Below are 25,163 nucleotides of genomic sequence, written 5' to 3'. Positions count from 1 at the left end.
AAAGGTATTTAGAAAGTCTCTGAAAGTACATCTGTTGGCAAGATGATAAGATAGCATGATAAGGGGAAGGGGAAAAAAGTGGCAGAGAAAGGTGTAGCGTTGAAATTTTCTGTCAGAGTAGACAGGGCTAGGACTAGAGTAATACACAGAGCTTCAGTAGCCTGTGGGAACTTAAATAAACCTAACAAAGAGCCTAGAAGATATTTTCTCTCCTGTTTTGTTCTGTTAACATACAACCAAAGGGAACTAATCCCCCTGTCCTCTTCGCGTTTTTCTTGCCTCCGTGCACATTTTTTTAACTGTGAAATGGGTATAAACCCTTCAGGAGTCCAGGATGTCCTATCAGGTTGCATTGCCTGTAACTACTGAGTAGTAGAGAGGCTGTTGAGAGTGTGTGTGAGCTTGCCAAGGATAGTTCCTTAATACAGTTACCTTTACGGATTTTGTTTAAAGTACAGAAGATTCTTTCCTTTATGTATAATCAGTTCTTCCTCAGAAATAATTAATTTTGGTTGTTTTAACACTTGCTTTTTGAGACCTGAGAAGTTATTTCCTGAAATTAACTTGTTAATACAAGATTTTTTTTTTTTTCCCTCTGTTCTTTGCTTTAGGTGTAGTCCATAATAGATAGTCTGTATCATGACTAACAGTGAAATACAGTAGTGGCTTGTCAAACTTTCTGGTCTTACTATGATTCTATGCATCTAATTCCCTAGAAGATAGAAGAGGATTTTCAAGTGTTCTCTATCACCATTCCTGAATTTTCAGAATGAAGATAGTGCAGACAGTAGCGCTCAGAACTGAACTGTAGTACAATAAAGGTGTTTCCTCTAAGTAGCTTAAAATAATTTCAAAATGACTTTTTAGTGAGAAGAGGAAAATAACATGCAAATGTGCTACTAAGTTGGCACTATTTAAAAGGGGAAAAAAAACCCCGCAAAACAACATTAGGGGCTTGAAGTTGCACTGCAAAATGAAATCAGTAAAATAGGCTTCTTTCCACCGCTCAGGCTGGTCTAGTTTTATCGTGAAGCTTAAAAAAAAGTTCAGATTAGTCTAGTAAACATTATCCTTCTGTAAACTTCAGCCAGAAATTGCAGATGGCACTACTAAGTAAACATGGAGTCTATGCCATACTTTGGAAAACCCTTGAATACCTTCTGACACATACGTAATGTTATATATAGACTATAGTTATAACTCTCATGTACGTAGGTATTAGTAAAATACCTTTCAGCCAGTCATTCTCAAAGTAGAATCTTTTTCTCATAGAAAACTACAGTGGTGTTGCTAAAAGGATCATTTTACCAACTTAGTTACTGGTTAGGACACAGTTCACTGCTGCTAGACATTTGGAAGGAAGTGGACATTAAACATGCAAAAATTGCATCCTGTTCCTTCCATTTTAAAAAAAAAAAAAAATCCATAATGTGAATAGTTTGATTAATGCTGTTAGGAGAGAAACTAAGACAGAGTGGCAGTAAACCACATCCAGATTCTCATGTTATGTGTAAATGATTTAAGATTGCTTATTCAACACCAGAGTGGTTACACCTGTGTGGCATGTTGCAAGCAAGGATGAACCCTGTCTTTGGGTAGACTGTAAGCTATGTGATAAAGGTCAAGCACCACTAGTATTGGTAAAGTAAATTCTGCATCTCAACAAAGTTTTACATTTGAGCAGGATGTTAACACGGTTGCATAGCTTCATGCTTAACTTAGTATGGGAAGTAAACTTGTATTGACCCACAGTGTACTGTATGAACTAACAACTGTGATCGTGAACCCAGTACATACATCACTGGTAAGTCACAATGATAGATTTTATTGAAGTCTAATTTTCTTTTTTTATTTAATCATAATGAAGGAGAAAAGATGAAACTTCTTAGATTCAGTTAAATTTTACTATATTTTTAAGTTGGTTACCCTCAGATACAATTTTTAAACATTAAGCAAGTTTGAGAAGATCACTCATTAAAACAAAAGTTAGTTGTATTTCTTGGCCCACTTGGCTTAAATCCATGAATATCAGTAGAACTTAAGGCTACTTCTGTTATTTGAAGTCTTCCCTAGGTGTCCTCCTGAGTAGGTCTGTATTCAAACAGATTTTATATTACCTGCATAGGAAAGCTTTCTGACTGTGTTACTGTAAGACTTCCTAACTATCCTTCCTACCTCACAGCATTTTTGTTGTTGTTGTTGTTGTTTTAAATACAGCAAGTCTGAAGCTTTCTAAAAGCTCATTTTCTTTATGCTAGCTATGTGTGTGTCTGGGATTTCTGAACAGAAGTGCGGGAGCTTCAGGCCTTGACTTCATGTAGTATGAATTGTTGGTAGTTACCAATTACAGCTTATTATCTGGGATGTGACTGTGAGGAGCTTACTTTGTCTTTAAAACTTTTAGATGCTGTCCTCTTCAAAATCAAATAGAATATAATCAATCATAACTAGCACTAAAAATGATATGGTTAGTTTATATTATCTTACAGGATAAGAAAGCTAAGAGTTTACTGCTTTTACACCTTTTTCAGGACGCTGTTTCAAAATTTTCTTCCACCCTCTTTTGAAGGAAATAATTTTTTTTTTTTCTTCTGATTTTATGAAGTCTCTCTTACACAGTTCTGTATACAGGACAAATGCCTGCTACTCCATTACTTCAACTTTATATACCTACCTTGTGCTTGCATTTACTATGATTGGCATACAGTCTGCAATCATGGCTTGTTTAGCGTGATCTTACAAATGTGTTTTGGATAGTTAAATAGGGTTCTTAAACTTTGACTTGGTTTTATATTAAACAAATGAGGCTTGTTCTTTTTTCTATTTTTGTTGGCATTAGCTGAAATCAGTATTGCCAGTCATAAACATACTTTCTGTCTCAGATATGAGTAACTAGCATGCAATTGAAGTCAGCATATGAAACAATAGATTTTGTTTAAAGTACACTGAGTGTTTTTTAAGCTGAATGCAATATTGGAAGTGTAATTATCAAAATTATTTCTTCACTAACTTCCTTGCCATAGTCCCCGCTAATTTTATGCTACTTTGTATAGGAAGAAAAATGCTGAAGGGTTGAACAGGCTGTGGTTTTCATTGGCGTGCTTTTTTGTTTTTGTTTTCCTTGGAATTAGCCAGCAGTAGCTCATCTGGGCAGGCATCCACCAGCCCAGCAATACTTAGTCATCACCTCCCTGTCTGTCATTGGAAAATATGTGCCTTTTGGCTTTTTGTTACTTGCTGCTTTTTCTTCAGGACTTCAGTAATTCTGATTCCTTTTCTGCTGCAAAAATACAGGTGACTTACCTGGTTGGTCAGCTGTGAAGTTGATGTGGTCCTCCCTCATCGGTTGGATTCAGTAGGAAGTAGGGAAAAGCATAGTGAATGGAAGAGAGAGGCAGAAGAAAGGCACTTGCCTAAACAAATGTGACATAGGGGTAGAAATTGTTTCCCAGCAGCAGGATCTTAAAACAGTGCCAGCAGTAGGTCCCAAGACTTGCCAGGTGCTAAAAGGTGACATATTTGTTGTGTGCTTTCTTAAATTTACTTTAATAATCTGTTCACGCTTCTACTTTCTTGCACAACTGTCAAAAGACCTCTTAATTTCTTGGACTGTGCCACAGGGTTTGTCAAGGTGGCTATCTACCCTTGTTTCATTTGCATATTGTATCATGTACTAAAATTTCAATTGTTCTTGAACATTAGTCTTACTGCCTTGCAGCTAATTTTTTTGCTAGAGAGAAATTTCACTTAGTATAACTTACTTTTCTTTCATTTTAGCTCCATGTGCTGTTAGGAATCTCCAGGACCTAGCTCGAATATATATCAGACGCACCCTTAGAAACTTCATAAATGAGGAGATGAAAGCCAAGGGTATTGCTCAGAAGGCTCCTCCAAAACGAAAACGCAGGAGATGTCGTAGACGCAGGATTAACACCTATGTGTTTGTTGGTAATCAGCTCATTCCTCAGCCTCTAGATAGTGAAGAAGATGAAAGAATGGAAGATGACAACAAAGAGGAAGAGGATAAAGATCACAGTGAGGCCTTGAAGCCAGAAGAGCCTCCTCGAAATCTGTTGAGAGAGAAGATTATGAGTCTACCATTACCTGAATCTTTAAAAGCATACTTGACCTATTACAGAGAGAAATAACTTGTTTAAGTAGAAGTAATGCCTACTGATAGTTCCTTTATTCTTGAAAATGTAGCATTTATTAAAAAGTAGGTGGACAGATTATTATTAGTCTTTCATCGAGACTGAAGTACAGCGATAAATCGTAACATGTCTCTATCTTGTCTTTGCTACAAGGAAGATTTGCATTCAACAGTAGAATCCCTTTTTAAAAATCTATTTTTCTTTAAATTTTCAAAATGCTGTTTTAACACTGATAGAAATATATATTCCATTATGCAGCACTAATCAATATTTTGCATGGTAAGTCTTTTTTGATCCCTAACAGATTTGTATTGATAAAAGGATGAGTGAAGTTTTATATATGCTAAATAATTGTTAAACATGTGCATCTGACTTGATGAGCAATTTGTCTGTATTTATTATTATTAGGGAAACATTTTAAACATGCAGACGCTTATCCTCTAATGTCAGAATCAGACCCTTTTAAAGTTTATTTTACTATGGCTTTGTTGCAATCATTATTACTATGTTGGTATAGATGTATTCCAACAACACAAGTGCAATAAACGTATACAGACACTGAATGAGCTGGCTTTAATGAAATATGAAAATACAAGTTCTGAAATGTCAGATGACCCTGCTACTTCTGCATCTATATCTTTTGCCAAAAGATCTTGAGAAAAGTAACAGCTTCTCTCAGAGCCTTAAAGAAACATCATATTGAATAAGAAGCAAAGCAATGCTTACTTCAGCTCTGCTTATATTTAACTCCATTCTACACTTTCAGTATTTCTAACTAGAAGCACTTCCTCGTTTGTGGGAAGTTTAGGACAGTACCTTTTGTTATTTCTACAGCTCACAGCATTGAGTCAAAATGTTTGGTAATACAAAATTGTAATTTAGATTTCAGTCATCTATATTTACTGCTTTTAAGTAGAGGTAGAATTTCAACAAAGTTTAGTTTGTATTGCTTATTGGGATAGCTATAATAGTAGAAGTTAGAATTTGTTCAGCAAATGCACTTTAGTAAGTGAATTTTATACTTAACATGCATCTCCAAGAAGGTAGACTTGTGCTGGCCTATATTTTGTTTCTGAGCATGGCTCTTAGCACAAAAATATAAAGTCATATGCATCTTTTGGAAACCTAAGAGTAGCAGTACAACTGTGGGGACCCACAATAGTGCTGATTTACATCCTTCTACGATTTTTCCTCTTCTAGTTGTGAAGTTATTTGCAGTTCTCATTTTTAACTTTGTTTGCTTTTGCCATCATAATTTCTTCATTCTGTTGTAATATAACCATGAGGGAAAACACTGTTTATTAAGAACTTGGTATGATATGCATTAAAAGCCACAATCATTGGAAATGTATGCCTGTTGGACCCAATGAAAAACATTCCTCTTGAAATATCCTGCACAATACATTTTATAATACTGGTAAGAGTTTTTTTGTGTGATAATAATAAACCAAAATAATCACATCTTTCTAAAACAGTAAATGTTCCTAGTCCAAGTATTTATAACCAGCCAATATTCATATGGTCTAACAGTCCAATATTGACTTCAAAATACATAAGCATTTTGCTGCATCTGAGGAGGAAGACAATACATAATGCCATGACGCTGACTCTTTATGGTGCATTTCATGCTGTAGTCCCTGTTTTTTAAGGTACATCATAGTAATATTTTAAGTGGAAATTCATGAAGGCCTGTTGTACCAGCATGTGGAGTTACTTTCCGCAATATATTTACAGTATAAGTAAACAAAACTATTTGAAATAAATATTTTGACTTTATTTTAAAAGCAGGAAAAACTAATAAATAGTTTTCCAAAATAATGATACTAATAAAGTAATTGTGATGCTTCAGCTGTAAGAATTGAACATAATCTTGTTTTAAATTGATTATTTTAGATGGGGTTTAAATAATCTGAAGTTTGAGATGTTTTTTGTCTCTCCTTTTCTTGGAATCTACATCCATAAGCTCAAGAGTATGAGATTACTAAATATTACTTAAATTCTTCAAGGACTTTATACAGGATGCTTTTGGAGAATAAATTTCTGCATTCTTTCACACCTGTATACTTGGAAAAAATGGACAGCGGATGACTTGTCATGATTCTTCAGTATGTAAGGTTTTTTTGGAGTCACTGAAAGAGAATGTTTCTTCTGTGTTTTATATGTGGATTTATTTTACACTCTTGAATTTATATTTACCTAAATAAAAAGGTAGAAATGCAAAATTAATTAAAACTTAATTTTTGCCATCTCAGTTGATGATGGGGACATTGTTGCAATAAAATGTTTTTTTGTGTTTTCTGCTTGTTTGAATTTCTGTGTTTCTATGCAAGTATTTTCAGTTATTTGGAAATTCAGATACTAGTTTGTTCATAGTTAGGTCAGTAACTTCTTAATAAAGGCTATTCTTGAATTTCAGAAATAGAGTAATACACCTTCTTGCTAAATTTTGAATTTTTGCAAAGGTTGGAAGATGAGATGCTATTCATGACACAGGAAAGCTGTTTTGGGCCCAGCACTACTGTTGAAGTACTCATGTGGAGAGTTAGTTTCTTCTGGACTGCCCAGAAGCTATACTTAAGCTATATACTCAAGAACAGTTTCATGTTGGGTTTTTTTCCTAAATATTGAGATTGTTTTCACCCTCAACAGAGCAGCTATCTGGGTCCAAATAAATAAGGAAAACTTTGAGGTAAGAACAGCAAGGGAGTGAGTCACACTTCCTGTGGAAACTCCCTCTTGGTGCAGCAGTATATTGTTACCAGTTAGAGGAGAAATGCAAGTTGGGTAAGGCTAGGCTGACCAGCAATACTGTAATTGTGGTCACTGTAAGGAAGCATGTGATGAATTGGAACTTCCAGCGATTTTTATCTTCTTTGGTTTGGTGGAAGACTTGACACCAGTGCAGTCTTTTCGGAAGACCTGGAGTTCTTAATCCCATGTTGTTCAGGAAAAGCTAAACAGCTGCCTCCCAAAAACTTGGGAAATGGTTTTCCTTAAAATGAATCTGAACAGCTTCGTTCAGCTGAGCACTATTTCTTGCTTGTTGAGATGCTGGCAACTTAAGTCTATTTTCTTTTTTCTTTCTTTTTTTTTAAAAAAATCCTGTCTTTTGTTTTTAAAAAATCCTGTCTTTTTTTTTTTAAAAATCCTGTCTTTTTTTTTTTCTCTAAACTACTTTAAATGCATCTTCACCTGTCAGTTTGAAAACAAATGGGGAATGTCATCAAATGTGCTATGTTCTGATTAAAGCTGTTTTAACTCATTAATCTAACTCTCAAGAGTGTCTCCTACTCATGTAATTGAGTAAAACAGAAGGCTTCTACCTTTGTGTGATTTACTAATCAATTATAGAAGATAAAGGAGTTGTGTGCTATATTCTTACATGTGTCTACAGAACTCTACCTTAATGAGCTCCTAATTATTTTGACATTTGAAGCATGTATGAGGTCCTTTCCATAAACTTGTTTTGAGAAGGTCATTGGAGCGTAATGGGAACAGTAAGGCTTTAAAGTTGTTTCTTGATATCCTTTAGTAAAATTAACTTCGGTAAAATCTAGATGGCTGGCTTGATAAATGTCTGCTTCCTTGGCTTCTGTTGCTTCACAGCGTACGTCTCAACTTGTTAAATTACTCTGTTCAAGTAAAGCTGGCTTGTTCATCCACAGGCTTGCACCGTGTTTCTGGCCAGTATGGAACACTGATTCATTGGTGCTTTTTAACATGATGGTAACATTTTCTTTCTACAGTCCTCTGATTGTCATCCTTTGTATTCTGTGATGCTTTAAAGAGGTTTATCAGGGGAGCTAAGGGAACTTACACCTCCCTGTTAAAGCTCTATCCTCTGCTGCTGTGAACTAGGCATCTGTGTAATACCTTGCCAGGATATTTTGCAAAATACTTTTGTGCTGGAGAGAAGCGAAAGCGCTACAGAAAGCACTGAATTGTTTTCTCTGCCTCTTCCTTCATGCATTCACAAGCAGCCATAATGATTGTAGGCTGGAAGAAGAGAAAACGGGGCAAAAGTTTATCAGTACATGCTAAATGCTGTTTTGTCTTTTTATCAGCATTTCCTTGCCATTTTGGTAGTCTTTGTCCTGACATAGATCTACAGGGGGTTTTGTGGATATACACTTTGGAGTCTTCTCTCAGGCATCCTTTTGAGTTCCTGCACCAGGATGTTCAGTTTGATCAGGTTTCTGTTTACTTTCATTTTGAAGCCTAGTGGCTTCTATTCATGTCACATCTCTGAAAATTGGGCTATTTAAGTAAGGAAACTAACTAGTTCAGGAGCCTTACTTTGGACTCTTGCTTCTGAAATGGTGTTGGTAAATGCAGATCCTGATTACAAGTCTGTATGACAACCTGTATGTCCAAGATAGAGACTGTTTCCATCTTCTGATACAAACCACCATGAATGAAATGGCCATTTTTATACTGAAGCTTTCACCTGATTCCTAGTCAAGATCTGGAGGCTCACTAATCTGTACTTCCTAGAAGGGGGTCGGTGGTTTTTTTTTCTTCGGAAGGTGTTAACACTCAAAACTCATTGTTTTAGGCAGGGGGGCAGGGACACAGACACACATGTTCTCTCTTTCGCTGAGATCTGAAGAGTCTAAGAATCATGGTTAATCTAGACCTAAATATTTTAGAAAACAATAGTGCACTTACAGTACTTTTATATAGAGGAAAGAAAATGACAGTAATAATCACAGTAATACAATTAAAATTGTCATACGTGCACTTCGTTTTTGTTCCTCTTCTTGGAGTTACGATCAATCTCCCTTCATTTGCCCTGAGCGTTAAATCCACAGCTTGCAACTGCTGGAGAGGGTAGCACAGTTCTGTGCCTCTGCAGTCCTTCATGGGAGGAATATTTTGTTGATGTTGCTGGTTCCTCTTGCTCTCTCAGGATCAGCTTGGGAGTCATTCGTATGTTGGATAATGTGCTTTGGCATCTTCTTCATTGTTCTGTAGTTCCAGCTTGTATCCAAGTTTTCTATATGTGATAATCTGCGTATGTTAGATACCATGTTTTGTTACCCTTAAGACCAGTTTTGTCAAGCTTTGAGTCTGCTTTTTTTTTTTTTAACTGACCATTACAGAGGTGTGCACAGCTGTGGGATCTCCAGTACCAACTGTGGGCCTCAGCTCTTGCCATCCCATGCCAGTATTCACCTACGCCGCCTCCTGTGTTCCCGCTTCTCAGGGCCTCTGCTCGCTTACCAGGGCTGCATTTTCTGCACTACGGCATTGTGTGAGAATGATAAATAGCTCGTTCTGCCACCAGTAATGACTTGTTACTGTTACCTGTATAAAACTAGGCTGGTACCACACTAAGATAAAGATGAGCAAAACAGATTACCTATAGACACCAGGTCAACTAGAGAGTCACTGAGTAAAAGCTACAGGCAGGTGAAGGAAAACTCTGATGTAGCCAGTCCAGAGGCCTTGCAAACTAGTACAAAGTGTATGGCCTGCTGTTGGCAATGTCAGTACCATATTGCAGGGTTACGCAAGGGTGAAAACAAGCTTTCATGTCTCTACTTGACTAAGTGATCAAAAAACTTTTTTTTTTTTAGGGTTGGGCTGGGAGCAGGGATAAAGGAGGAATGAGAGGAGGGAAATTATATAGGGGAAAGTGACTGGTAAATAAGCAGTAGCAACAAGTCAGTTTGTCACCAAAAATTTAGCAAAAAGTTTTGATTCCCATTTCAAAATGTTTAATTTCTGCCAGTTCCCTGGTCTGTACAATCAATGGTCTTTGTATGTTAGCTTGAAAGGAGATTTTGCTTGGTGTTTTAACCACTTTAAATTCCTGGTTTTAATGTTTCTGACTTTAGTTTTTGTCCTGGCCTTCAGTTTGTGTCTCTGCTAAATGGTACAGTGCATATTTGTGCTGTAATCAGTAAGAGCAAACATATAGTGCACTGGTTTTGTGCTGTTTGCTCCACATCTAACAAATTCTGTAACGTTGGCTTTCAGTAATCTGTTAACAGTAGTGATCTTTTTAGATCAGCATCCTACAAAACTAAGTCTGTTATTTGTAGTCCTTTTTAGCTTGTTTTTTTCAAGACTCAACGGGTTGGTTTTCTACAAAATAAAAAAAGTAGTACATACCTAGAAAATGCTTTCTGACCTTGCTGAGGAATTGTATCAAAAAAATTGTGCATAATAAATTGCACCAAAAGAGGGCAGGATTGCCTTACAGGAAACTTAAAGGCTCTGTACTGACAACTGGTAGAAAAGACAAATATCTACATTGATGTTTTTATAATGAAAGATTGCTTTGAGTAACTTGCTTAGATACATATCTGGAGAATGGAGAATCATTCTCCAAGTCTTTTTATGATTTTTCCAAATTTCTGAAATTTCTGTTTTAGGGGTATAGTATAATAGTTCTTTTCTGGGGTAATCTGAGACATTTTCAGAGTTGCTGATGTGGATAAAGCCTTCCATTCATAGAAATTCAAGGTATCACACTGTAAAAGGGTCTGTAAGAGCTTGACTAACTGTGTAGTTGGGCATTAGCTGTCTTCAGCTGCCAGAGTTGTTTTGGATTTCGTGCTAATACTTACTTCAGACCATATGTGAAGACTGAACATTTGGACATGTGAGGAAAGCATGGCTGTGCAGAAAACGGCCGCGCATGACATCATCCATACCTGTGCATGACTCTTACAGACCTATGTAATGCAGTAGGCAGCTACTGCTGTGCCTGCTGTACAGCGCTGCTGCTCGTCTCCTGAGCTGGAGAGCAGTTTGTGTGGCAGAGGCATTGACTGGAAGGGAGGCCGTAGTTGTGAAGCAAATATGCATTAAATGTTACGACTGTCGCACTGAAGACTGGCCCCAGCAGGACAATGTTTCTCAGAGAAAGAGGTGTAAGTTACGGGGAAGCACCTTGCAGCGCTGCCTGGTGGTCTGCTGCCAAGGGCCCGGGCAAGAGTTTTGTCCATTCCAGATCCTCTACCTATGCCACAAACAGATCCCAGTTCTACCTTTAGTGTTTGCAGCAGCAACCAAGCTAGCTGTCCAAGCCTCTGGATTATGCAAACTGGCAGTTTTGCAGTCCTGAGAGTTTATAGTCTCTGGCAGTTGCTGATTTACTTCTGAAAAGGGGGGGAAATATGAAATGGTGGTCAAAAAAGCAAGCGTCATATTTAAGGCATGAGACAAACGGATCTGTCATGCTGTTTCCACAGCATGCTCTCGACTTTGCCAATGATGCCGGTGCCGAGATGAGCATTGGCAACAATCTTACTAGGATGCAGTTTCAACTTCTCTTGAAAAACGGAACGCATTTCTAAACTATTGTGATAACAGAGGGAGGACATGAATGCTGAATCCTCAGAGGCCAGAGTGAGGTTTTGCATGGATGCAAAGGTTGGCAGACTTGTTAGCTTAAACAGCACAAGGTACACAGAGTGCTACTAAGCAGCTTTCAGACCACAGTTTGTATGTGCTGAGATGTGGGATAGGGGTAACACAAGCTATCTTCCTATGAAAACCTAGTGCTTCATTCCACAGCTCCTCTTTTCTACTCTCAGACGCTCCCTAAAATAGGTATTGTGTGAATATGTTGTAGAAAGCAGTTACAGGATCATCATCTTAAGTACCTGCACTCAGTGACTTCTCCCATATCCAGAAACTGGGATTTTAAGTTTTCTTTAACCCTTACTAAATCTTTTTAATAGTGATGTGCATCTCCATGACCTTATCTCACTTCAGGAAATTGGGTTTAAAAACTAATCAGTCTATTTTTTTTCCCCTGAACACAAAAATATATTTCATTAATTTTTTGGTGGAGAAGGGGGGGTAACTGATGTTTTGGGGAGCGATAGTGATGTGATACTAATTTGAGATTAATAATAAATTCTGATGTAACTGTTTTCCTGTAAACATAATATCTCATTTTATTGCTATTGAAATCATCCTGCTAATGTCCTTTTCTCTGCAGTGGTGGTAGCAATTATGGTGAGACAAATTTAGTTCTGTCACAGTAACCTTGCTTTTTTTTATCCACTACTGATCTTTCACCTTGTAAGTAATCCATGGACTCCAGTGGTTGCTAATTGCAAGCCACTGTCTGTGTAAGATGCTGGGAGGAGAACATCATCCCTAGGAACTGATCACATGTGAAACGCTGAACACCAGTGGATAATGGAGTTATGAGTTCCTTTTCGGGCAAATACAAATTTAAAAAAAAATTGAAGGACTTGCAAATCATAGGCAAAGGTCCACAGAAGAGTTCAAGTGTCCAGCTGCCACTTGAGGCACCTAAAATAAAAGTTTGTATGTCCATAGGTTCTCAATTCAACCGCTACCTCCAGTTCTCACCTGCCTGCCATGGGGTTTAATATAACTTAGTTGTCACTTAAGTCCCGACAGGGATCACAGAGCAGGTATTCCCGTTCATTTTGTCCTGAAAGCTCAAATCATTCCTGCTGAATTAGGCCTTGGACCTCGGAGCAGGTGAATGATGCTATTGCAATATGATGCAAGTGCTCTCTCAAAACCAGGAAGACCAAGGTTTTCAATGAAAGTTCCCCTCTGACAGGTAAGAGATCTAACTTCCATGTTGGGAGAATTTATGGAAGTGAATGACAGCCATCTTTTCCTCTCTTAGGCTTCAATATTTGTGGCTGGTTGAATTAGTTCCCATGTCATCATGCTGACTGCTGTGAATCCTGTGCTGTTTCCCACAAATTCTCTCAGATGTGTGGTGGACAGGTAGCAGGATACCAGGTCTTGCTTAATCTATTTAACCCTTCTGGGGAAAAAAAGCTGTACCACAGAGCGAAATGTATATTTGTTTGCATGAGCTTTATGTTAGGTTCAAATCCTTTTTTTTTTTTTTTTTTTTTTTTCCCTTCCGGAGATGATAGCTTTTGTAAGTCAATTGCTTTTAATGATGCAGCCTTGCTTTGCTGTGAAGTTGCTTGGAGATTTCAGAATCGATATAAAAAAAGGGAGATTGAAAAGGCTATTGAAAGTGTTTGTTTGGTCACAAACAAGAATGGCAAAAATGCCAACTATGCTTTTTGACAATTTTTAAATCTCTGTGTCAAAGCAATTTCCTAATTAGTGCTTGGGGATATGGCTAAGAACAGACAATAAAATCATTAACGAAAATAGCTGAACAATAAGCTTTTCACTGTATTGTTCTCTGACATACTAGAAATAAATATTCTAGAAACTTTATCTCTTTAAACAGAATATAAATTTCTGCCTTGGATTTTTCCTATAACAGTGTGCTAGCAGTTGCAAATATAACTCTAATGTATTTTGATAAAGAGCAGTAGTCTACTCAGGAGTAACTGAAAAAGATGAAATCCTTATTCCATTCAAGTCAATAGGGGTTCTGCTATTGCCTCCAATAAATACTGGATTTCACTGTTGTAAAAAAAATTTCCTGTCTCTGAAGAGTTTATAGTATAAGACAAAGAAGAGGTGAAGTATGTAGGAAAAGAATACAGTATGCAAGAAGTGTGTAACCAGTTTCATGTCACATTAGTTCTTATGTTTTATTTTCTCTTAAAAGAATTTGTTCAAATTTAAAGCAAGGCCTCTTCTGGTGTGAAATATGTGAATTGGAGCCTTCATAGGAGCATGAAGGTTTCGCTAGGGTATGAGCTGAGGAGATGAAGCAGAAAGTGAGGAGGAAGAAAGCTGGAAGGTGAGAGGGAACTGTGAGTAACTGGCACAAAGGATGGACCTGGTTTGCTCTGGGATTATACTAGTAGGAGGGGGAGTGGGACCAATGAACAGCAACTAAAGAGAAGATGCAAAATGGCATTGATAGTATTGTAGCTTGGAAGAGCAAGCTGCTGATTTTTGTACCCCACATGGGAAGCTCCTGAGGATTTGTAAGCTTCCAAAGCCCCATCGGGACCTGTTGGCTCTGGTAGGTGGTGGTTGGGCTGCTATGGCACAGCCTTGCTTGACTTATGACCTAGTCTGACTAAAAGGGCTACCAATTAATTCTCCCAGATTTGTCCAAATAACTCAGAGGATGGCAAGAAAGTTTATTCAGGTGCTCATAACATTTCACTGACACAAGTCCTTACATCTTGAGTGGGCTGGTCTTGTTCACATTGAAACCCCTCAGTTCTGCAAATTTCATTTCTCCAACACTCTTGCTTTCAGGGTCCAATCTAAGATGTATGTAAGGCCTCAAAGAAAAAAAAAACACTAAACAATAGCCCACTGAATGTATGCAATATGCCCCTTGCACTTCTGTGCTAGATCAGAGTGTTTGAAAATCCTCTTTGTCTTTTGAATGTGCTAACTTTTGAGCTGTAGATTATTCTGTGTGGAAGATGGAAAGGAAATGTGATTCTTCTGAGTCTCTTCAGCTGAAATTATTTTAATTTACATGGAATAATTCAGTAAGCATTAGGTCAGAGACAACTAAAAAACGATGGTTTTGGTGGGTAGGGTCCTCACTGGGGAGAAGGGACTTGAATTTCAACCTGCAATCCAATGTATGTTTAAATATTTTATTTTAAGCACCCTCATAAGGAACAAACTAAATCCAGAAAAAGCCAGGTAGGTTTTTTTATCCAAAAAGGGGAGAACAAGTGATAGAGAGACAAGAGTTTGGCTGAGACATCTCTAAACAGAGTTCCCATAAGGGAGGAAGGGACATGGAGATGGAAGGGAGAGGAGGGGAAAGTGGTGGGAACTGGGCAGGGTCAGAGCCACAAACATGGACACAGTTCTGACTGGAAACAGGTAAAAGGTAGCAGATATGCAGAGATTGGGGCTGGGGGGGGCGGGGAGGAGGGCTGTGTCTGCCCCCAAAAAGGGAGAAGGATGAACTCACTGGCAGTCACTAAGTGCTGATTCAGGCACCAGCTCCTGCTCCCTGCAGGGTCTGGCCAGCCCTTCCCCAGCCAGGTCTTGCCATGACCACCCCATCTCCAGAGAAAATATTAGAAAACCGTTCCTGTAGTAATTCAGCTGCTGAGGAAAGGAAGAGCTGGCATTCACACTTTTTTTCATGAGAAAGGAGCAGCACAGGCATCCATCAGGTGAATGCTCAGCCCTTTCAGTCTCAATGAAGATAAATGGTAGGACTCAATGAAATACCCTGTTCCTAAAACTGTTAAATTTCAGACTCACCTTCCAGTCCTGCCTTTTTGTCAGCATTTCCTTTTAGCTGAATACTCTCCCTGGCCTTGGCGGTTCCCCTGTCGCCAGCCTTGATTTTGGGGCCTCACAAGCACAGAGGGAGGGAGAGTGCTTAATGCAGGGTACCATGTGTAACTTTAAGTCTGCAGTTAAACAAGGGGCTGACTGGAGGGAGGGAGAGGGCTGCTGTGGAGTATCCCTTTGGTATGGGGCCCAACAGGAGTTTCTGAATAAATATACATGCTCTACACTGTGGTCCAAAGGAACAATATTAATTTCCTCTAAAGATGCCAGTTTATTTTCATAAAAATGCAAAGATGTAAACAAAGAGCCTGTCTCCAAAATTTTTTTCTTAAAATTTGAAGTGTTGCCTGGCAATAGGAGCACTTACGCCCTGTAGGCAGCATGTCCAGAAGTTAGGGAATATTACACAATGCTAATGTTAAAGCTGTGAGATCTAAGCTGTTTAGTGGATCTAGCCACAAATTTCCAATTGTGCCAGCAGATCTGAGGAAACAGCCTTTCTCAGTAAGAGGGATGCAGGAAACCTGGGGGGAATTGGAGACTCCTTCAGTGGTCTGTTGGTGACTGTACATGTCAGTAGCCCATGCCTCAGTTTATCCTCAGGAAAATATGCTTTGTGTCACTGAACCCCTTTGGCAAATGCTTTTACAAGAAGGACTACTTCACTATAAGAAGCACTTTATTGTTTAAATGAGACCTCATGCAGCTGGGCCTAGATCCTGGCGCAGGACAAACCAAGGCAGCGAGCTGCTTTCCTCCTAGTTTCTCTGGATAGGGAAGGAACAGGAAAAGACAGCAGTGAAAGACACAAGAAGGAGCAAGAGCAAAAGAGAGGGGGTTTGCCTCCCCAGGCTGCAGAGAATGTGATGTAGCTTTCAGACTCTGCACCTAGATAGCTTCTTGCTGGTCGCAGTCTGAGATTGATATTATCTCTGAGGAATTTCGGAAGCAGACTGCATTTGGCAGCTCTCCTCTTGCAAGACAGTTTGTCATCAGCAACATATGCCCCCTTTCCCTGTAGGCACATGCACAGCTGAGTTGTCCAGACTGGCTTTCATTACTTTTCAGGTGAGGAGAAGCTCTTCCTCTGCCTCATCTTTCCCTTTGAAAAGTCTCTGCGCCTGCCCAGAGACTGTCCAGAAACTGTCCCAGTGCATGAGCAGAACCTCAAAATATTTGAATTTCTGGAAATACTGAAGGTCAAAGTGTGGCACCTCCCAAGTGCCTAGTGCTGGCAGGACCTCTGAGCAGAATAGAAGGTGGCAGCAGCGGGGCAGAAAATTGTCTGCTTAAATGAGAAGTGCTTATTTCTTGCACCGTGTGGCTGCATGACACTGTGCGCAGGTGCCCTGGCTGAATAAAAAAGCTGCTGGATACTGTGGTAATATTAATAGTAGGAAATGTCTTCATACACATGGATGCTGAAGCATATATTGGATGGCAGGCTTGAGGCCACACAGTGCGATTGCTGGTGGAGGAAGCTGATGTGCATTTGAAGGTTTGGGCTTTGCTGGTTCTCCTTTCTGCTAAGCCAGGATACCTTTTTCTCTGCTCAAGAGATAAGCTTCCCACACTGTAGTTTTTAGAGCAAACTTCACTACACAGCCAGTAATGGCAGATGTTTTTCAGCTTGATTACTTCTACTGTCATTTAGTTAAGGTTCCCACATGTAATTTTTGCTCTCCTTATGTTTGTACATCAGAAGGGGATGCTTGGAAATGCTTGTTTTGTGGGAGTGTAATATGAACAAGGAATACTGGATAATGATTATAGCAGCATGGGATTATCAAATGACTCTTATTTCAGAGTATGAGCTTGTAAGTGATTAAGTTTTTGAGCCTGCCACCTCCTTGTGAACTGTTTAAAATCAAAATTAGTTTGATTGTAACTGATTAAAGCTACTGTGGGCAAACACACTCTGTTTGCCTGTCCAATTGTCTGTGTGTGGACGGACTCAGGAGTTGTGCTAGTTTGCCTTCAGAAAAGAGTTACGACAATGTTAGGAACTTTGTAATCATTGGTTTTGTCTTTATAGCCTCAATAGCGATCTGCCTGATGCTTTTTTGGAGCCTGGGAAGCAAGTGGCAGTTTTTTAAATGGGTGAACAATGGATGGCTGGAAATTACAGGGAAACGAAAGAACTTTGGGTTGGATTTGATCACAATTGAATTAATCTTCTCAAATACAGTGTGTTACCTGAAGGTGCTAAGCAGTAAGTTTTATAGCCGCAACACTGTGTGTTGTTCCTTCAAATTCTCTTTCCTGAAGCTCAGATCAATAAAAACTTCGCCCTAGCTCACCCCCTTATTTCTCTTCAAGAAAAATAGAGCAATTTACAGTCACAGCACCTACCTACAGCTGAATGCTGGAGGCCTTAACCTTCGTGAAGAAGTTAAGTCATCTGTGGATTATATTGGAATTAATTGATGAATTACAACCAGATTATCAAAAACATTGCTATTGTGACTCGAACAGTAGAAACAACAAATCATTCACGAAGGGCCCACGTGTCAAGCTCGTTGCACAGTCCATGCACCAGTTTACAGTGTGAGGTCAGATCCTGCTTATTGCTCCTCCATGAGGGAGCCTCTGTTGTGGAAGGCAGTGAGGTCCCACGTAAATGCTGCCAGTTTCCCGAGTGGCACGGCTTGCCCAGTCAGAGCCAGGGACCTGGTGAGATGCTGCCCACAGCTGAAAGAAATGTGGAAAAGTGTAGTAGAGAGGGTGGAATAGCACTGGGAAGACATTGTATATGCAGTATGGAAGAGAGTGAATGAAAAGTCTGTAGAGAAAATCACTGAAACATCGCTTATCCTCAATGGATGCCTATGAGGTTTTTCTTTGTCAAAAGTTGTGTCATTTGGGAGGGCACCAGTCCCCTCCAGGCTGCTGCACATGAGGAATCTACCATCTACTGTAATAATCATCCCTGTTGCATACCTTCCACAAGAAGGATCGTGTATTTATCTTGGTAGTTTTCTTTATCATTGGTGCTGTTTAATTAATCAGTGTTTTGCACAGCACTAATATGGGATTTTAAAAGAGAATTATGACTGCGTGCTCCATAGAAGGTAGAATAGGCATAGAAAATTAAAACCTCTAGGAGCAGAAAGATTTATTTCAAAGTATTTAAATTATTTTAATGGTAACAAAGGTTTGCAATGTATTATAAGCAATGCCTTGAACTCCCACAGTGTACCATTTTTCAGGCATGTGACCTGAAAAAAGATACGAGTGATAAAAGCTCTGCTCTGGAACAGATCTGCTTACTTACCATAAAAAAAAAATTACCAAGCACTGCAAACGTACCCACAAGCACACTAGGGAAAGTTTTGTATGCATTTAATTGGCCCTGTTTACTTTATTTATTAATTTAAGCTATAACCTTATTCTGTCAAAGTGTACAAAACTAGGGCTGTTTAAGCATAAGCCAAGTAAACTTAAGCTAAATGCACAACTACAGCTACTTGAAATCTTATACTCTGTCTTCAGTATTAACCTGGTTATACATGCATGTGACATACCATTAAAGTCCGTCAAAGAGCATGAATTCCCTTATCAACCTAAAAGATGCCTAAATCTTCTGCTTTTTGAAATGGATCAGAACACTGGGAGATTTAAAAAATCCTGATAATAAATACAGGGTTTTTAGATGCAAACTAACTGCTTGCTAACAAAGAGTCTAACATTGTCTCGGCTGTTTCAGCTGAGTGCTCTCCATTATTGTAATATGTCATGCAATTCTCTGGTGAATTGTATCAGTATGTATATAAAAGATAAACAACTAAAGAAAAAGTCAAATAAGTGAAATACTTGGTTGTTATTTGAATATAGGCAGCGCTTTCTCAGACATAAATTCTAAATACCTGTTTAAAAGTTGTTTTTTTCTATTCTAGGATTCCTTTCATATATTGTAGGATGCATTTCTCTTACTTGGATTGTGTCAAATCTATATTTGATGTATTTGTGGCATGTTTTGCTTGGTGTAGAAATGAAGAGTTTACCTATTCCTGTGAAGAAGTGAAACAAACTGTAAAAAAAATAAGGTTGGTCAAAAAGATACTTTTCCATCTTGAAGAAATCATTTCTGCTTTGTCAAGGACAAAATAGGATTTTGCTTGAGATTTGACAGTTCTCATTCCAGCTGTTAATCTATGTGTTTTATTGGATCAAAAGAATTTCATGTTTCCTTAGCAGGAATGGTGATCAAATACGGCTTTTTTTTTTTTTTTTTTTCCCACATCTCAGATGGTATGCCTAAAGCCGTAATCAAACATGAGGTGTGGGGGGGTTCTTTCTTTTATTGTGTGTTGTTACTCTTTGAGCTGGAAACCCTTTCAGTGTGGACAAAAATAATTTTTTTTTTTTTTTGCAAGATGCTTATGAAAAGAAAGCACTCAGTTGTAGAAATGTTGTGAGCTTGGACCAAATTTGACATCTGGTTTCCTGAATAGAATCTGCATTCTTCATCTACCTGATGTCTTGTCAAACCTGCCACTGACCAATAGCCATTCAAGAACAATTTTTTTTTTTTTATTTATGTCTAAATATGAATCTCCCAGTAGCTGAGCAATCTCTTGTCACAAGCTTATCTGAACTGACTTTAGAAACAAAGGAAGTGTGGACTGTGCCTATCAAGCCTGAAGTCTTTTGCTTTGCAGTTTGCAGTTTGTTATGAACTTTCCTGCTGTTTTACCTCTCCAAAATTGAAAGGAAGAAGCAAAAAAGACATGAGAATTTTATAGTAGGGGTGCCAGATGTTTAGGTTTGAGGTCTTTCAGAAAGATCAAGTGATGTTTGGATTCCAGTACTTTTTTCAATGGGGCATGCTAACAGAAGTGGCATGCTCTTGTTCTTTAAATGTGTATTTTGTTGTATGGTAGCATATGGCTGCACAAACTTGCTTTGGTATTGTTAGTGTCCTGAACTATGGGAGAGGTTGTCAGATATACCTCAAGAGAAGCAGGATGCTTTGGCAAATGCATGCAGAAACCAGTCATGTTTATGCTTAAAACTTCTGTATGTACCTGTTTACATCTCATTCTGTAGTTCTAGTAGTATGATTTGGCAGATCAGAAGTTTTCTGTCCCCTCCAATACTCTACCCTGATTCTAAGAGTTTCTGAAAGTATTCATGAGTTCAAGTTTAAACCTGACAAATTGGTTTTAGAGAACTAATAGAGCATTTTGTAAAACATTCCTCTCTACCTTTTAAATATGCTTTGTCTAGTATTTTTGATATGGAATATCCTATCCTTTAGTGTAAGGATAACTAATTTTCAAAATGGTTTTATGTAAACAAGACCTAAGAGACTCCTGCTCCAGTCTTTCCCCATCTATGTCTGCAAAATATTGGGGTGCATGGAAGACTTGAATCTACTGGTTCAATTTCCATTCATGAAAATCTAGTCATACAGCAAACCATTAGAAGAAATTGAGCTACTGGTAATGCAATGAACCCACTGCATACATTAATAACCAGGTTTATAGAAAAGCTGTGTGAATTAGTAATTGCAAGTCAAATTTAAAGTGTATAATATGAATACATTTAAGGAAACTTCAGGTATACTTCCTGCAAGCAAAGCGTCTCTGTGTACCGTTTCCAGATATTGGATGCTCCTGACCCTATGTTAGATTTCCCTAAAAATCTCTCCAAATTATAAAGCAAAGTACCAAGGAAGAATAGAAAATTGTTCCAGAAAAATTTCCAGCAAACAATTTTCTGCAAAAAATTTCCCATTCTCCATTTTGCCCTGTTTAGAAAAGTTTCTTGTAAAGGTCTCCATGTCTCTTAGAAATCTATTTTTCATTCTTCTTTTCCTTGGCTGACAACTTGTTTTCTAGGAAAAAAAAAAAAAAAAGCCATAGTTTGTGGCTGTAGTAATCATCTTTTCCTCAGTCAGTGAAAGCTGGCTGCTTATTGCTGCCTTTGAAGAGCACTGTAAAACAGTCATCTGATTTGCTGCAGTTGTAGCACTAATGAACTGCACACAGCTGATGCCTGGGACGCGCAGCCTGTCATTCATGAAGAGCATAGAAAATACTTCCAACATGCTCAGCAACGACACTTTGAAAAGAATTTAATGACAATGACACATATCCTTTTGCAATATGCAGCCAGAAAAGTCTCCTGTAAAATATACAAGGAGAGATGGATAGCAGAGGAATCTCAGGACTTCGCAAGAGAATGCTTTCAGTAGAGAAAGGAAAATATTTTAGCAAAACTTTACGATTTAACTATGCTTGTAGGACAATATATTGCATTTTTACACTCCCTTTCTTTTATGTATATTTGTGTTCCACAAAATTAAACTGAGAACAGATTTTATTGTATAGAATAGGGAGAAGTGCAGTTTATTTTCCTTTTTATGTAGTTCACTGGAAATTACTTAAAGAATGTTATTTCAGAGCATCATTCAAAAATTGTCAGTTACTACTCTAGCTGGTAATGAACTATAAAACTATAAACTTCTCAGTTTCTGGGTATCAATATTATGTTGTTATGAATTCACTATTTAATAAATTCCTTTATCAGTACTTTTCTTGATACTGACTTTGTTACAGGGTAGAGGTGAAGACAGGTTCATGGAATATATAAATGACATAAGTGTTCTCAGAATAATTTATATAGTCTTTCTGCGGTGGACAGGCTGCTTTTTGGTATAAGAAGCAGGGAAAAACTTTGTGTATCAGACCGTTATCCAGTTTCTAAATATTGATAGATGGATTATCCCATCTGTCTATTATTAGATTTCTTTTTTTTTTTTTTTTTTACAGTGCTGGTCTGGTCATAGACAAATCCTATACTGATTGCACTGTCGGTCTGATCCTCTAGGACTTCCCATTTCATGTTTCTCAGCTGCCTTCTAGCCTTAGCTGATGACTGGGGTGGTCATCACCCACTACAGCTGATGGTGAATGACTGTATATGCACACCTCTTCCTCTGCAAAACTGAGATAAAGTGGTTTAGTTTAAAGTTTTTTATTGAAATTCCTTGAACAGAAGGCACTGTGGAGGGTGCTGGTGCTGTCTTGGTGGCTACAAACACGTTGGAGGGGTGGGGGTTGGTGATGCAGTAGATGGGCTTCTGGGTGGCTGAACGCACAGGTTCTGGGGGGGACATTCACCAGGAGGGTTACTGGCGGGTCCATGGGGCAAACCTTCCTCTGAGGCTCAACAAAAGACTAGAGGAGAAGATATTTTGAGAATTATCTCATCAAAAAGGGATGGAGTTGGATAGTAGTTGTGAATAGATCACATTATTGGGTTTCTTTAAAATATAATATAAGCTTTTTATTTTTTTGTATTCAAAGGCAAGATTTCTGAGCATATGAAGCAAGTATCAGTAGAGGTTTTTTAATGGTTTACAAGGAACAGTGTTAATAAGTTCACTGTCAGTAATGGAAAAAGAAAGGACTATAAAACTATTAGAAGGGTGTGCTTTCAAATTTCTAATGGGTCCACTATCTTATAAAATATTTCCAGTATTTTTTTCTTCTTTTTTTTTTTTTTTTAAATAATAACAGAAAAAAATCACTTACAAGTTTTCCTGGGTTCATGTCTTTCACTTAATGGGAGGACACCGAGACAGATTTAGTGTAAGTAAAAATTTCATTAGTGTATGCTACTGTAATGGTGTTAATGTCTGATAATCCATTCCAGCTTCAAGTAACTTTGTAGCTTACAGCCTGAGGTAATAACTAGCATATTCACAGATCACAGGCAAGTTTGGGTAGGGCTTGTGGCAATTGCCTCCAAATTCAAATTTTTTTTCTAGGAAATGTGATGATTTTTTAGGCAATTTCTCCTGATAGGCTGGAATTTCTAATGATTGCCATGTAACTATTTTGTATTTGTTCATGTCTTAACCTTGATGGATAAGTAAGTCTGGAAGAAAATTCCCGCTTAAAACAAAGTCCACAAGGTGAAAAGTCGGACAGAAAGGTACAGAAAAAGCAAAGGAAGGACACGCAGAAGACGCTGATGGTTCTGTTCCTTTGATTTCTGTAAAGGGGTAAGCCCCAAGGCCCACTGTATCAGTGCTGGTCTGTGCGAGATTGCCTTGTATTTCAGAGTTTGCTTTCAAAAAATACTGCCTTATTACATTTGAAGAGGGGAATCTTTTCTTACTGACTCTAATAAGCTCCTGTTGCTTTTCAGCAAAACCAAATGCAACACACCTTTGCTGTTGTTCTTTCTTTTTATTTATTCCTTATGACCTTTTTGATGATCTTTTTAGAGCCTGATGCAGATTTTGGGACAGTAGATATGATATCAGACTCCTAAAATCTGCATAGCAAAGTGCAAATGACTGTTTTGTGTACACACACAATGCCGAGGGCCACATCTCTCCATCTGCAACTAAAGTTACTCTATCAGTCTTTGCAGATTCATGTTCTTAAAACAGACTTACCCATCAGTTTTGCGGGGGAAGAGTGGGGAAACAAAATAAGATAGGCACTGAAGTTTACTGTAGAGAATTTTACTTGAAGATCTCTGTAGTTTCAGTAGCCATGAGTGTAGGTTGTAATTTGTGTGCTTACACTAACAGTGGGAAATATCTAATGATAGGAGCCTATAAAAACTGCAGGTTCAATTTTCTTGAATGTCCCTTCATGGGAAAATTGTGTCTTAATAAGCAAGGCTAAAAGAATTTATTTCATTATGACCAGAAACACTAAGTTTCAGAAAGAAACAGTTGGATCTTTAAAAAAAAGAGAAAGAGAGAAAAAATTATCAGTCACTTGGACTGAATAGAAAAAAGTCAAAGGCTGTGGGTCTGCGTGAAAGTAGCACTGCTGCAATAATTATCTTAATTGTTAATAGCGGTCCATCAGGGAGAAGGTGAATTACTGGACTGAATGGATGAATATGGACAAGGAATTAAAAAGTATATTTGCATGGACTGTTTTCTCAGATTATTTAGGAAGACCTTGTACATAACACATCCCTAGCAACAAATATCTCTCTTGTACTTTTGACAAGAGTTACATTTCAGAGCTGTGACAGAACATTTGACTTCTATGATACAAGAAATTGTCCCATTTGATGTCCATTTTTTTAAAAAAAAGTTTTAATTTAGTGGAGAGGAAATAATGGCTTTTCCTTTCAACTTGAATTTTTAAACAAATTGATAGAACTCTGACTTAGCAGCTAGTTTGGTAAATCAGTTTTCTTGCATAGCCCTATGCAAGAGATGCAGTCTTCTAATGGTGTTTAAAAATTACTGCTTATTCTCCCAAAAGGAAAAAAAAAAGCCAAAAAAGAAAAAAAAGCAGCCACTTTTAGGATGCAGGCCTGTTCTGTTGAGTCAAATGGAAACTTTGTCAGAGACTGGCAGAAGTCATACTGGATCCCAAATAAAAATATATAACAACTTTTACCTGTTCTACATAACATATAGTCTCATTAGTAAAAATTATGTTTAAAAATAAAAATATTAACAATCTCTGAGGAACTCTTAGATCTTCCTCTTCTTATTTAATCTGTTGACAGCAGCCATGATTAATGTGTCACAGTCTACTAAAATGTAAGGTCCAGAAAAGCGCTGTGTATGCTACCACAGCAGACACTGTCTCCAGAGATTTGTCCAGCAAACGTCCAGGTCCCTCATGGACAACGCCTGATTGATTGAGCTGTGGCAGCTTGAACTGACCAAAGTGGACATCTCCATACCTCAGGCTCACATGCTGATGGGCCAGCAAAGCCCCTTTTTCAATGTTGGCCCTAAATGTCAGTCTAGGAATTGGGGTAGCTGAGGTGTAGCTGGGCATCTCTGGCACAAGCCAGATGTCTGTGAGGTATCTGGAGAAGGTAAAATCTTAAATCACCAGAATAAGAGTCATCAGAGGAACT

General features: G+C 38.2%; 1 protein-coding gene across 5 annotated transcripts in view; it reads left to right on the top strand.

The window, feature by feature from the left end:
- The window catches only part of PCMTD1 (protein-L-isoaspartate (D-aspartate) O-methyltransferase domain containing 1), a 45,817-nt gene extending 39,370 nt beyond the window's left edge, over window positions 1-6,447 (top strand). For all 5 annotated transcript variants that reach the window (XM_052788609.1, XM_052788606.1, XM_052788607.1 and 2 more), the window contains one exon: window positions 3,778-6,447. In XM_052788609.1, the coding sequence (XP_052644569.1) occupies window positions 3,778-4,148 (371 nt within the window). In that variant the 3' untranslated portion in view covers window positions 4,149-6,447. The remainder of the gene's footprint in view (window positions 1-3,777) is intronic.
- Window positions 6,448-25,163: the final 18,716 nt, after the last annotated feature.

The sequence above is a fragment of the Harpia harpyja genome, chromosome 5 (assembly GCF_026419915.1).
Source record: "Harpia harpyja isolate bHarHar1 chromosome 5, bHarHar1 primary haplotype, whole genome shotgun sequence".
Lineage (NCBI taxonomy): Eukaryota > Metazoa > Chordata > Aves > Accipitriformes > Accipitridae > Harpia > Harpia harpyja.
The sequence above is the reverse complement of the archived record's forward strand: the minus strand, read 5'-3'. Positions and strand labels throughout refer to the sequence as shown.